The following is a 15,405-nucleotide window of genomic DNA, read 5'->3' on the forward strand; positions in this document are numbered from 1 at the left end:
CAAACACACCTCCAAGCTCTGTAAGGGCTATTTGACCAAGAAGGAGAGTGATGGGGTGCTGTACCAGATGACCTGGCCTCCACAGTCACCGGACCTAAACCCAGTCGAGATGGTTTGGGTGAGCTGGACCGAGAGTGAAGGCAAAAGGGCCAACAAGTGCTAAGCATCTCTGGGAACTCATTCAAGACTGTTGGAAAACCATTTCAGGTGACTACCTCTCGAAGCTCATCAACAGAATGCCAAGAGTGTGTGGAGCAGTAATCAAAGCAAAAGGTGGCTACTTTCAAGAACCTAGAACATAAGACATATTTTCAGTTGTTCCACACTTTTCTGTTCAGTAAATAATTCCACATGTGTTAATTCATAGTTTTGATGCCTTCAGTTCGTTGGGGGCTGGAGTAATTGAGCAGGCCTATTTCCTCCCAGCCACAGTCCCTGCCGGTGGCTGGTGTACTTGTGGTTCTTGGTGTTCGGTGCTGGGTGCTTTGGTGTGTGCCAGCTCAGTCCCTGTGGCTGCTTGCCATTTAAACCACGTAAGAGTTCAGTTTTGGTCTGTTCTTTTTTTTCTTTCAATTTTATATGTAAGCTTTATCTGACCAAAACACATTTTGTCATGTGTTCGCTATATCCCCTACATGTCTTGTCACAATCTCTAATTGGGACTCCTTATTTCTTTCTTTCAACAGTAGCTTTCTTCTTGCCACTCTTCCACAAAGTCCAGGTTATCTGATTTAAGATAGAAGTCCTTAGCCAGATCTTAAAATAGAGTAAAACAGAAAAAACTGCAGCAGACATAAATAGGTCAGCAGATAACTAGGTCAGATCATTGCTCCTATAGACATACCTGCTCCAAGACCAGTGCTGACCATTTTTTCTCCAAGTTCTGTGAAAGAAGAATCCTGGAGTGACGACTGCAGAGATGACTCTTTTGAACTGTCCTCGTCTGTTCCCAAGTGGTTTTCCTCTTGCTCAGACATCTCAGGACCACTAGAACTAGCCAGAACATCATCTGGTGCAAATGCTCCAACTGGAGACCGGAGACCCATGGGGCTGTCAGACTGTGTGATCTGCCGATCTGTGCTTCCATTAGTGGAAGGGTGTAGTGGTGTGGGAAGGAGTAGGACATTTGGTTTCTTAGGAACTGGAGGAGGAACCTGGAAAGTGGAATGAAAATTATGTTTGTTTAACTTTGCTTGATAGCAGGTGATCTACCCATGTGTTAATTAGAGCAAACAAGTAATATCTTATTCACCTTGGGTTTCTTTTTGTCAGACAATTCTGCCAGACAGGAGATTGTCATCCTTGAAGGTAGTGTCTTGCTCTTGTTTTGGAGCTCAGGGGGCTCCTGAGAACTGCATGGAGAAGGAAGTGAGCCTCCATCCTCAGGTTCTAAACGGATATCTGATTCTCCTTCAAAATCAGGTTCGAGCATTGGGTCTTCCAACAAAGGTTGGGGGTCCGGGAGTGGTGGGAGGTCAAACAGAGACTGGGAATGAGGGAGGAATGGGTGATCATAGGCAGTGAGTGGCACATTGGTAGAATTCAAATCTGGGGGAGCAGCAGGGCTTGTGGCAGTTTGTGGTGGGGGCTTTTTTGGTTTGGGCTTTTTCATGACTTTGTAGATGTTGCCAAGAGGCACTGGACGTTCCACAGGTGAGGCAGGAGGAGATTCAATGGCAAGGGGGGAGGTGGAGCAAGGAGAAGGAGACTTAAGGAGGAGGTTTATTGGCCGTTTGGGCAATGGTGGCTTGACAGACACGGGTGGTTTTGGCTTTGGTAGAGTTGGCGGCGGGCTGGGGTCGTCGCTGATGTCTCTGCCATGCTGCTCTTCTTCAATCGTGTCAGAAGCTCCATCAGGACAGTCCTCCAGGTCTCCTCGTGAAATAGACCGAAGTCTAATGGTCTTTAGCTCATTCTGGGTAACCACAGGTAATGCCTGTGAAGAATTGGGGCTGATTTTTCCTGGTTTGGCAGCAGTAGAGGTGTCTGAATGGCGCCGACTTGCCTTCTGCTTCGGCCTTATTGATGACAGCTCCAAATGTGCATTTCCAGGCATTTCAAATGACAGTCTTGACCTGGCAGCTGGGTCCTTTGGTGACGGTAGTGATGATTTCCTTTCTGGGATCTTTGGACGCATCTTACACCCTGTTGTACCTACTGTCCCCTGATTTATTGGAACTGTTGGAGTAGGAGTCTCTGACTGACTGGAATAGCCACTTGATGGTGATATGAGTCCTGGAGGTTTTAAGGGTGAGGAAGCCTTAACATCAGTCTCCACTGATAACTGTGAAGGGGACGTGGCTCTGGAAGTGGAGGGAGAGTCTAGAAGGGACTCTGAGCTACTTCTGACCTTCATACATTCAATCACTGTTGTACCTGTTGCTGTGCTTGAGCCTGATAAAGACCTGAGGAAGACAAACAGAAGGAAGAATGAATGAAATACAACCATTTTACTAAAAGATGACACTATATTGCCAAATCAGTGAATTCCAGTATTAGAATAACATCCATTTATCCACCTGAGGTTTTTATACCTGTAAGGATCATTACTCTTCCACTCTCCCAACTGCCAGTGAGTTGGGAAGTTCATCTCTGTTTCCCCTTCCTTCTCAGGTGCTTGGACTTCCAGACTTGGAGGTCCATCGTTGCCCCATTGGCCCTGCTCCCTTTCACCAACACTGGCTTTAGAGGAGCAAGAAGAGCTTGTCAAAAGGAAATCTGGCTGGAAGTCTGGGAAGTTATCTCTAGGTATGTGCAGGCTCTTTGGCCGGCCATCTCGGTAAAGACCACCCCCATGCCTTAGTCTGCCCTCAGCTTCTCCGAGGTTTTTCATTAAGGAAACACTTCTCACAGGGGGTGGGGGTTTGCGCTTGGATTTCTTAAGTGAGATGGAACGAGAGCGAAGGCGCAAGCGTCCTTCTGTGCTGTAATCTGAAGCTGTAACAGAGACAGTGTCTGTAGTACTTGCACTGTCTTCAGAACTCCCTCTAGGGTATAGAAGGGCATAGTTCTCTCCATGACCCAGATAGTTGTGATGCTCTTGATGGTGGTCCATTACCATAGTGTTCCCATTCCTAGTAGTGGTGATAGTCAAGTCTGGCTCTATACCACCCTCTGTAAAGCAAAAGGAGCCAGAATCAGTGGGCGTGGAAAGGGAACGTTCCCGAAACTTGAAGGCATTCTGTGCTGCTATGGATCGTGCTGACCTCTGCCTTCCTTGTCCTGCCTCCGCACCACCTCCTCGCCCTGCATCTGCTGGTGCCCCTTCTGTGTCCTTCCGCTTTCCCATCGTGAGCGCTGATGGAGAGATCCCTGATCCACTGTTTCCTGTTCTCCCAGAAGGGTCTGTCACACATGTGAATGAGCTGGAATGTGAGCTCACAGACTGTCCTGAGCTCACCAGCATTACCCCGTCTTGGATCCCACCAGCATGACCAATGACGCTGTGATGCTTGGGAGGAACTGCTGGACCTTTACTCATGTTGTAATTGTAAGTCTCATTCCACGCAGCAGGAGAAAATGTAGATCCTTTAGGTCCATTCCAGGAGGATGAGGATGTGTTAGAGAACAGCAACCCAGAGTGGTCCATATCGCCGGTAAGAAGCTGTTCTGGGAGACGTTGCCCCAAACTGTTATCTGTAAAGGGGGGTGGGGGGTTAGGAAACAAATTAACATGTTACGAACAAAGAAATGTTGACTGTCTCTTTAGAAAATATTTGGAATTTGCATATTTTACACAACCCTGCCACAGCTATACAATACTTGATGGTTACAAATGCAGGAAAATTATAACTATAAGCTCCATATTTTGCAAAACTAACGATGCAGCATTTCTCTTGAAAAAAAGAGCAATAAATGAGTCACAGTCATGAAACAAAAAATAAATAATTTCAATTACATACAGTCTTACTACAAAAACAATTAAAAATAATGTATTTAACAAGTCACTTGTACACTGGAATCAAACTATTTTGCTCATTTTTTCCAAACGTCTCTTTATGAAAACTGTACTTTTAATAAAACCATTAGTCCTTGTATTTGAATGGCACCATTGCAGTGGTCATAGATCCAGGCTGCAGACGATATTGTCTTTTAACTGAGAAATAAAATACTAAAAGAATATAAAAAAGAATGACAAATTAAATTGCATTTTAACTGTTTCTTGCGATGGACTGGCGATCTGTCCAGGGTGTACCCCACTTCCCGCCTATAGACTGCTGGAGATAGGCACCAGCTTCCCCGTGGCCCACTATGGAAGAAGCGGTATAGAAAAGGATCGAATTTGGATTCTGCTGGTAAAATGCTGGCATGTTTTACAAAATTGCTGATCCCCAGGTTTACATCAGAAAGGGCTATCAAAATTAGAAATATGCAAAGAAACTGGCTATTGAATAGAACTGGCTGATTTTCAGCTTGACTTACCCTAACTGGTGACTAGCAGATCAGACACTTAAAAATATGATTATTTTCAACTACCGAGTGACACTGACAGCAACACTCTTCAGTGTGGAAGCTGTTACTAAGTTAAGAATAGTCAAATTTAGCTTTTTTCACATCAGTGCGATGTTTAAAAATGAATTCAGGAGAAGCACAGATATGTAAGAAGCTAAAAGGAATCAATGTTTTTCTATGATATGTAAAGGCATGCCTGCTGTTCATTCAGGCTGTGAGAGAGCAAGAATTTCAGCAGATTACAGGAAGGCTAAACAAAGTACAGCAAAGGTTCTCAGTATCAGCCTTTAGAGCTTTCAGTCTGTTTGTTGTGAAATATGCTCATTTGGAAATGTTACCAGCATTTTGGAAATCTTAGAGTTAAGATAAGGATCTACATTCTCCAGAGAGTAAATACAAAGACTGCTGATTTTGTAATGCTAGCTGTGCCAACAGTGCTAATTGCTCATATACAATGCTAAGGACAATTTAACATGTCAACTTTGAAATCATTTGTCCTTGTTTTAAAATATTCCTAAAAGCTGTTTGACAGCGACTTTAATCTGACACAGCCATGTGACATCGCATCTGCTCCTAATATAAACGATTAATGACCACTCACCGCAGTAAGACAAGAAATAAATATTTTCTGTGCTTTTCTAGCATCTTCTAAAAATTATCATCCAAGAAATCAAAATCTGTTAAATTCCGTATTGATGGGTCAAAGTTTTACAAAGAAAACTGACAGGTGCATCTCCGGTCAAAATGACTGCATTTATGGATACTCCCTCAAAATCCTAATTATTATGGGTAAAAAGAAAGTGTCACTTTGTAAAGTAATAGTAAGTATGCACCGATTTGAAAATTTGGACTGATACCAATATCTGATATTAATACTGCTGTTATGATTACTAACCGATATTTACCAATATTGTATATTATATACACTCACCGGCCACTTTTATTAGGTACACCTTGCTAGTACCAGGTTGGACCCCCTTTTGCCTTCAGAACTGCCTTAATCCTTCGTGGCATAGATTCAACAAGGTACTGGAAACGAGTTTGGTCCATATTGACATGATAGCATCATACAGATGCTGCAGATTTGTTGGCTGAACATCCATGATGCGAATCTCCTGTTCCACCACATCCCAAAGTTGCTCTATTGGATTGAGATCTGGTGACTGTGGAGGCCATTTGAGTCCAGTGAACTCATTGTCATGTTCAAGAAACCAGTCTGAGATGATTCATACTTTATGACATGGCGCGTTATCCTGCTGGAAGTGACCATCAGAAGATGGGTACACTATGGTCATAAAGGGATGGACATAGTCAGCAACAATATTCAGGTAGGCTGTGGCGTTGACGCGATGCTCATTTAGTACTAAGGGACCCAAAGTGTGCCAAGAAAATATCCCCCACACCATTACACCCCCACCACCAGCCTGAACCATTGATACAAGGCAGGATGGATCCATGCTTTCATGTTGTTGATGCCAAATTCTGACCCTACCATCCGAATGTTGCAGCAGAAATCGAGACTCATCAGACCAGGTAACGTTTTTCCAATCTTCTGTTGTCCAATTTTGGTGAGCCTGTGCGAATTGTAGCCTCAGTTTCCTGTTCTTAGCTGACAGGAGTGGCACCCGATGTGGTCTTCTGCTGCTGTAGCCCATCTGCCTCAAGGTTCGACGTGTTGTGCGTTCAGAGATGCTCTTCTTCATGCCTTGGTTGTAACAAGTGGTTATTTGAGTTACTGTTGCCTTTCTATCAGCTCGAACCAGTCTGGCCATTTTCCTCTGACCTCTGACATCAACAAGGCATTTGCGCCCACAGAACTGCGCTCACTGGATATTTTCTCTTTTTTGGACCATTCTCTGTAAACCCTAGAGATGGTAGAGCATGAAAATTCCAGTAGATCAGCAGTTTCTGAAATATTCAGACCAGCCCGTCTGGCACCAACAACCATGCCACGTTCAAAGTCACTTAAATCACCTTTCTTCCCCATTCTGATGCTCGGTTTGAACTGCAGCAGATCGTCTTCACCATGTCTACATGCCTAAATGCATTGAGTTGCTGACATGTGATTGGCTGATTAGAAATTTGCATTAAAGAGCAGTTGGACAGGTGTACCTAATAAAGTGGCCGGTGAGTGTATATTCCACTAGCCTTTTGACACAGTGAAGAAAAGACCACATCGCTGACATTGCTTCTCTGCTTCAGTAAAAACCTCACAATGCTGCCCTCGTTCACTATCACTGTCACATGCCCAAACAAATGCCACATGGCCAACCACTCCTTTCCCCAACCCAAAACACACAAATGGCAACAAGATGGAAATAAACACTGGTTATTAATATCAGTCCAGTTTTACTGAACAGATCTTGATGTGTTAAAAAATAACATCGGCCTTATTATGCATTCCTATTTTATACTTTATACGTGGTGAGATAAAAAAAACAGTGAGACAGCAGCTTTAATGACGAAGATTAGTGTTGCATGCAAAAGAAGTCTTAATGTTTCTGTGACAATTGAAACTACCTGTGGCTAGGGTTGTGTCAAGCTCTGAGTGTGTCTTCCTTAATGGGAGGGTTTGATGTGGCGTTTCTGCAAAAAGCTCCAGAGAGTGGGGCTGCTTGGGATAGGGGTCCCCAGGAGAGGGGGACGGGGATGGAGAGTGCTGGAGGAGGTCGACACCGTGGAATTTTACTGCTCCCACTTCACCTGGAAGAGACAGACAGGACTAGACAGTAAGCATGCAGAATTTGATTGAATTTGATGATTCTTGCCATCACGCAAACTAATAAGTTTTGTGCTGTTCCTTTTTTTCTGCCCAATAATTGCTTTTTCTGCCCAAAATTTTCAGCCCAATAATTGTAACTAATTACACTGCTGCTTTAGAAGAGATGCTTAAATGTGAGAGGATGAGAGATCTGAGTCAAATGGTTTTTGTTTGGGTCGGTAGATTAAGCTCTGCAAAGCTATTTTTCTGTTTCCTGGTTATTGTTGAGCAGAGCATATTTAGACTTTGTGACTAAGACACATGTATTTCCTCTCATCAAACAAACATCTGCTTGTAGAATAAAGATTTCCACTGAAACAGCCTCCATCATGTTTATGTTTTACAGTCTCTGCTGTCATGTTTTAATCCAGGCAGCTTTGCAGCAGATGCTGACAGAAACCTGCTGCTCTGTTGTCAGTCTGATGTCCTGTCAGTGGCGACAGTAAGCCAGTGAGTCATTGGAAGCAGCAGGTACACCTTTCAATATCTCATGAGCAAACGGCTGAGTTACTTACCCAGCTGCATATTTTTGCCAGGGTCCTTGTAACATAATGTCCAAGATAATATTGTGCAATTCAATAAAGCTATATCTTTTTCAAGGAGTGAAGGTCGGTGTGCAAAAAATTTTAAAAAAAAAACAAAACAGACAAAAAAAAAAAAAAACGAGGTAACACAGCAAACAAAAAATAAATTGCATAAGCCAAGGTAACTGAGAACATTGTATTCAACCCTGACACCAGTGGTCAGCAACCCAATTCCAATTTAGTTTCTAAAAGTGAGATTCAATAACAGTGATGGACATTTATTCAAACTGAGCTGCATTTAGTCATATTTATTTTTGCACCAAATACAATTATACAGGTCTGCACTATCTAGTAAGTAAGTAAGTAAGTAAAAGTTTATTTATATAGCGCCTTTCACAGACATTAAATGTCACAAGGTGCTTTACAGAAGTGCACAATTATACATTAAGATAAAACAATAAAGGCACAAATAAATTTAATAAAAACCATCACTATGAGGGTAGTGGTAAATATAATAGTCACAAGCCTATAGTAGCATAACTACATCCAACGAAATGGAACTGTTAAAAAGATTTGCAAAAGAGATAGGTTTTAAGTTTGCTCTTAAAAACTTCCACAGAATCAAGAGAACGTAACGAGAGCGGGAGATCGTTCCAAAGCTTTGGCGCAACGGCCTGGAAGGAACGATCTCCTCTAGTCTTAAAACGGGTGTAAGGGACCTTAAGAAGATTCTGATCCAATGACCTTAGCCTTCGAGAAAGGATATACGGACACAACAGGGCTCTAATGTATCGGGGAGCCTGACCATGGAGAGCTCTAAAAGTCAGAACCAGGATTTTGAAATTAAAGCGAAAAACCACTGGAAGCCAATGGAGACTGATGAGCATTTCACCTGCGGAAGAATTTTAAATGAAAATGAAAGTGAAGCATTTTTGTATGTCTTTCTTAGTTAATCAGAGTGTCCAGATGCCTCAACTCGTTATCAGTGAATTTCTGTTTCCTCGTACTTGTACTCGTTGTCTTCTGCTTTATCCGGGACCGGGTCGCTGGGACAACAGACTCAGTAGAGGTACCTAGACTTCCCTCTCTCCAGACACCTCCTCCAGCTCCTTCGGGGGGACCCCAAGGCATTCCCAGGCCAGCCGAGAGACACAGGCCCTACAGCGTGTCCTGGGCCTCCTCCCGCTGGGATGTGGCTGGAACACCTCCCGAGGAAGGCGTCCAGGAGGCATCCGGTATAGATGCCCGAGCCACCTCAACTGGCTCCTTTCGATGTGGAGGAGCAGCGGCTCTACTCCGAGCTCCTCCCGGATGGCCGAGCTCCTCACCCTATCTCTAAGGGAGTGCCCGGCCCCCCTACAGAGGGACATTTTCCCTGGTGGGCGCCATATGGGGGCGCCACATAGGCCCATTTACTCTTCAAAATGAGAAAGACAAGAAAACACACCATTTAAGTAAGGCAAAATTCAGTTAGTCTTGAAATGGCAACAAGAAAAAATGCTACTCACCTAAACTTGCACATCTACAGTCAATACAACCATTAAAAAGTTGAGAACAAGAGTGGAACTGTGACAGACAACACCCAGCCATGGTGTAAAAAAAGGAAAGGCCACTCCTCATTTTTGTTTAGCTGACGATCTTTTAGCTATAGTTATATGTAGTTATATGTAATAAAATCCTAATTACAATAGGTAAATGTTCTAGATAACATTATTATAAATGTAGTAATCAATCTGATAGGAAGAACTGTTGTGTTTGGGTTTTATGCCAATACAGTTATACAGAGAAACCCTGGGATTTTTACTCAAGCTTATGATACAATGAGAATCTCGTACTAGAATACGAATATATGTAGAGACAAGGAGCTTTAATTGGGAAGAATGTTCTCCTCTCTTGATAATTTCGGGCTTTGACTAGGTTATGTATGTAACTCTAAACAAAAATCAATAATATCAAGAAAAACAACAATACATAAGCCATTTTCTAAAGTCTGCCCTCCACTCTCAATATGTTGGGCTTTTACATGTTATCATTCTTTGAATAAATCAACAGGTCACACCAAGAAAAAGAAAAATAAATCAGTATTTCCCAGGAAAAGTCTGATTGGTGCGTCTTTAAATTTTAGCTTTTTGCTTTAAGAGACCCTTTTCACACCTCTCCTCTTATCTCTAACAGAAGGAATACCCACCTAATACAAGACCATAGGCATGGATTAATATACCTGACCTTCTCCTCCTCTGAAGCTCTCACCCACTGAGCAGAGGAGGAGAAAGAGAGCTTTAACTATAGATGGATACTCTGGAGAAAAGGAGGGGAGAGGCACCCGATGACGAAGCAGTTGCTATGCCAAAAGCCAGGAGATCCAAACACACACGAACACACACACACACATATATGCAAACAGGAGCATGAAAAGCAAACAAGAGGGAGACTCGGTTGAGGCGAGTGGAAGCAGGGGTGTCAGAGCGATGCTGCTGAAGCTGACCGTGGTGTACTAACAGCTCTGATAACACATGAACACATTTGTGCATGCAAAGCAAAAGGACTGGCAGACAGGGGCGAGGGCGTTAGAGAATGCAATCATGAGAAGAAATATATTCAGGACATCGATTCTTGTTCTGGCAGAACATACTGGCAATACACTTGTGGCATGTCTACCACCCTTGTAGAGCAACCTACGAGTTAGGAATTCTGGTATGAATGTGTACGCTGTAAATATGGTGGATGCAAAGAACAAAATGTTCAAGTCTGTCTTTTGGTTTGATGAAACTGCATTTCGTATATTTCTTTAGAACACATGACCTAAAGGTGCATTTAAATGGAATAGTATCAGCTGGTCAGTTCAATAGTGCCATGCTGCAAGTTTTATGATTCGATCAGCTTTTGACATGAAGAGTCTGAAACGCTCTTCTTGACAAAATAGCTCAATCTCAGTCAGACTGGATAGAAGGCATCAGTGAGCATAAATTTTCAAGTCTTGCCACATATTCTCAATTTAGGTCTGGACTTATATTGGACCATTCTAACAAAATCTAATTTAAATAAAAACCATAATCTAAACCAGGGGTAATCAAGGTATTTCAGTTTGGAAGCCCCAAACTGATGGAGGGACAGAGCAAGAAACCCCTATTGTACATGCATAAACACCTACAGGAGGTCCTTGACTTTGTGTGAAGAATGCATGGAGGGTCACACTGTGAGAGAAGCAGAGTTCAGCTGGTGTGCTCAATAAATGTGTGAATATCTGACTGAAATACATTATTTTATGCTTCCCTTTATCATTTTGCTACATGTTGGATTCAGGTTAATGTGTGTTTAAAGACAACTTTCTAAACACCCAACCCAATCTCATGACCACCATGCAGTACCTCCACGGACCCAGTAGGGGTCGTGACACTATTGTTGAAGTCCTCTCATCTAAACCATTTTATTATATCTCTGGCTGGATGTTTATAGTTGTTGTCAACATCTGCCCCAGGCTCAAGTCTTTTGCACCCTCTAACAGGTTTTCCTCCAGGTTTTCCATGTATTTAGCTCCATCCATCTTTCTATCTCGCCAGCTTGCCTTGTTCCTGCTGAAGACTAGTGGTCCCACAGCATGATGCTGCCACCACACTATTTTACCGAGGAGAAGGTGTGTTCCAGACGATGTGCAGTGTTAGTTTTCCCCATACGAGTTTTGTGTGTAGTCCAGAATGTTCAATGTTGGTCTTTCTCTGACCAAAGGACCTTTTTCCACATGTTTGCTTTGTCCACTGAGTGGCTTTTTGCAAACTGCAGATGGGACCTCTTATAGTTTTCTTTCCACAAAGGCTTACTTCTTGCTATTGTTAAACTCTCCGCAGTTTCTCCAGATGGATGTTCTGGCTGCTTCTCTGATTAATGCTTTCCTTGCCCCGCCAGTCAATTTAGGTGGACGGCTATGTCTTTTAGGTTGCGCCATAGTGTTTCCATTTTCAGAAGACAGATTGAACAGTGCTCTGTTCGATGTTGAAAGCTTGGGATATTGTTTTGTAATCTAACCCTGCTTTAATCTTCTCCACAACTTTATCCTTGAATGCCAATTTTATTTATGTAGCACATTTAACAACAACACAATATTGACCAAAGTGCTTCACATAAAGGAAAATAAAAACAAAATAAATTCAGAAGACAGCCATAAAACCAACTAATACAATAAAAATAGGATAAAAGGAAAGATAAAGTATAGAAACATCACAACCTAACTCCTCTGATGGAACTCAAACAGAAATTGAGTTAAAAGCCGATTTGAAAAAGTGAGTTTTCAGGAGGGATTTAAAAGACTGTACAGGCTCTGCATTACAAATATCAAGGGGCAGTTTGTGCCAGAGACAGGGAGCTGCAACAGCAAAGCCGATCCCCTCTGTGTCTTAATTTGGCTGTCTGCTGAACTAAGAGCATCTGGCCAGAGCATATTAGTGCTTTTTGTGTGCTTTGGTCTTTAGTCTTCATTAAGCGGTTTGTCTTCAGATGTTTTCTGACATATTTCTGAGGCCTTCACAGAGCAGATGGATTTAGGGGTATCAGAGTGGAGAGGGCTGAATACAAGTGCACGCCACACTTTTCAGATGGTGATATGTACAGAAAATTTGAAAAAGTATGTTTTATTTTCCTTCCACTCCACAAATATGTGTTCCTTTGTGTTGGCCTATCACATAATGTAATACTTAACAATATCAAAATATGCAAAGGTTCAAAAAGCATAAATACTTTTGCAAGCTTCTGTATATTAGCTGGGCACAGAATAAAATGTATATATGCTGACTGTAAAGTATCCTATTTTTAAAAGTGTGTTCATTTGAATTTGTTTCAAAATTAAGAAATTAATTGAGTCATATAGGGTTTATGGGATCCTCTAATGCAAAAGAAAAAAAATGTCAACATCGAAGCTCTTACTGGGAGACTCATTAGGCTGTACGAACAGGTTTGTTTTTATGTTCAATGGTTGTGGTTAAGCAGAAATCAGAATCGGTGGTGCTGACCTAACCTTCAGGTCATTGCTGATGAGAATGATAGCAGTTTATAACAGTCTTTAGGTTGATGAGCTTTAAAGGAAATGGCAACAGAAGGAGCTGCATAAAGCACAGTTAGTGGCACATCTGGATGTGTAAAAAGGCTTGAGATAAGCTCATCTTATTTTGTCGTATGTCTGATACTGTTAATGTAATATTGAGGCTGCCCAGTTTTCAGAGGCGTGATATGTGATATATTTCAATATGCAGAGCATCCACTTTGCAACTTTGTTTCTGAAGGCTCCAGTGCAGTCATGGCAGTGACTCTGAATCACTTCCCCTGACCAGTTCAGTGGTCAGAAATGGCTAAAACACATCAAAATACCTTCTGCAGCTCATATTAAACTAGTTCTATAGATTTTGATATGTTTTTCATACCTGTAACGTCCAGTGGCAAACAATAAGCTGGCGTGCGTCTTAACAGGTGCCAGCGTGGTTTTTCGGCGACAGGTGGCCCTGTGGTGGCACATGTAGCTGTGCTACTGTTACTGTTGTTGCTGCCCCAGCCCAGAGTGGGGAGATCTGAGCTGCAGGGGGACGGGGTCGGGGAAGGTGACGGTTTGATCACAGACCTCAGGCCAAACACGGAGGAGGTGGTTTCATCCTCATAAAGCTGCTTGGACGCTGGCTAGAAGTAGAAGAAGAAAGAGACGAACTTTGTGTTAGATTACACAAGAGGTTGTGTTTTTCCCCATAGAAATACCTAAAGGTTGGCTTCCCCCTTTGCTTGGGATCATAGTTTCTGGAGGAAGTGCTTTGGGCTGACGAGTCATTGAAATGCAGTCAATAGAAATGAATACCTCTTAAACTTTTTTTTTTACATTATTTGACATTTTTAAATATTTTACAAATACAATTGAAGTCCATGCCCCGCGATAGATTGGCGACCTGTCCAGGTCGGTATAGAAAATGACTGATGACTGACTGACGATTGAAGTCATGCTTGAATTTACATTCAGCCAGCTTTACTCTGATACCCCTAAATAAAATTTTGTGTAACCAGTTGCCTTCAAAATAGAGTCCACAGAATGCACTTCATGTAATGTCAAAAGACATAAAAATCAGGCATTTATGGGAGAGTGATTAAAAGAAGTCTATTGTTGAAATAAACCCATAAACAGTGATCATTGCAGTATGCCACAAGCCATCAAGGATACAGCAAACATGTTGAAGAAAGTGCTCCGGGTCAGATGAAGCTGGCATGCAAAATGCCATGTGTGGAGGAAAACTAACACTGAACATCCGCCTAAACACACAATGCCTACTTTGAAACACAGAAGTGGCAGCATCATACTGTAGGAATGCTTTTATTCAGCAGAGGATGCCGATCAGAGTGAACGGGAAGATGAATGCAGCTAAAAACATAGCAACACTGTGAAAAAACCTGTTAGAGGCTCCAAAAGCCTTGAGACTGGGGTGGAAGTTAACCTTCCAGCAGGACAACCACAAACATACAACCAGAGGTACAAGGAAATAGTTTACATCAAGCTGTATTTATGTGTTACAATGGCCCAGTCATGGTTTAGATATAAATTTAAATGAGAAAGCTTAAAAATTCACGCGCTCTGCAAAAAATTTGACTGAGCTTGAGGTTTTATTGGGCTGAATAAATACATAAATGAAACACTTTGTGTTGGTTTATGACATTAAATCCCAATTAATTTCATTAAAGATTAAGTATTTAAAAAGTAAATTTTTTCCCACAGAACAAGAAACGTTTCAAATGCATCTTTAATGACAAGCATAAAAACTGTCTGCTGTAGAAGAATGGAAACTAATGACAGCCTGACAGAGCTTAACTGAAAGAGGCCAAAAACACAAAGGAAACAATTAAATTAATAGGGCTGTAACGTGCAGGAAGTGTGCAGTATTCTTGCAGTAAAAGCAATGTGTGAATCTATTGTGATGCAGTTTAAGAAAATAATCTCAGCTTGAGTGTGAGCAAAGTACATAGAGCTACAGACACTGTAGTCATCACACACATTACCTCTAAAAATATAAATATATGAATTTCCTCTCTTGCTTTAAAAAAATCCATTAGTAACATCTTTGTGTGCAGGAGCTGGCTGTCAGATAGCACCGATGTTATCTTGTGTTTTGGTTTTTTCTGTTCCCAAGGATTATGATATTTCCATCTGGAGAACAGTAAATCATTAAGGATCTCTTTATAGATAGCAGCTGAGAGAAAGAAAAGGATGATGACTAATTCTGGTGAATCTGAATGAGGGGTTGGAATGTGCGTTATAACAGATTTTGGCTAACTCAGCCTGTTGTGTTAACGGGATGATAAACATAATGAGGCGTTCAGTCACAACACAACTTTTAGCTGTCATTTGCTTGATTCATGGGGGGAAAAATAATTGTACTGTATTGTGTTAGCGATTAAAGTCTGATAGTTGAACTGAAGGAGAAGTAATATCAACCAATGGCTTTCCGAAGAAATCAGAAGATGCTTGTTTAAATTTAAAATTACGTTTTAAATCCCAAAATGTCAATGGAAGGTCCTTTAGAGAAACTTTAGTTTTCATTTAAAAAAAAGTAGCATTTTTATCCTTAATATGTCCATTTACATGTTACTGCAAAAAATATTTCATGAATTTATGTGAGAATGCAGCTTTGGATCTTGAATACGGCC

General features: G+C 41.7%; 1 protein-coding gene across 2 annotated transcripts in view; it reads right to left on the minus strand.

The window, feature by feature from the left end:
• The window catches only part of nhsl2 (NHS-like 2), a 175,120-nt gene that overhangs the window by 8,331 nt on the left and 151,384 nt on the right, over positions 1 to 15,405 (minus strand). For both annotated transcript variants that reach the window (XM_047385500.1, XM_047385501.1), the window contains exons 4-8: positions 13,149 to 13,398; positions 6,973 to 7,155; positions 2,535 to 3,636; positions 1,253 to 2,405; positions 845 to 1,154 (exon numbers count right to left, since the gene is read on the minus strand). In XM_047385500.1, coding sequence (XP_047241456.1) covers positions 845 to 1,154; positions 1,253 to 2,405; positions 2,535 to 3,636; positions 6,973 to 7,155; positions 13,149 to 13,398 — 2,998 coding nt within the window. The remainder of the gene's footprint in view (positions 1 to 844; positions 1,155 to 1,252; positions 2,406 to 2,534; positions 3,637 to 6,972; positions 7,156 to 13,148; positions 13,399 to 15,405) is intronic.

The sequence above is a fragment of the Girardinichthys multiradiatus genome, chromosome 14 (assembly GCF_021462225.1).
Source record: "Girardinichthys multiradiatus isolate DD_20200921_A chromosome 14, DD_fGirMul_XY1, whole genome shotgun sequence".
Lineage (NCBI taxonomy): Eukaryota > Metazoa > Chordata > Actinopteri > Cyprinodontiformes > Goodeidae > Girardinichthys > Girardinichthys multiradiatus.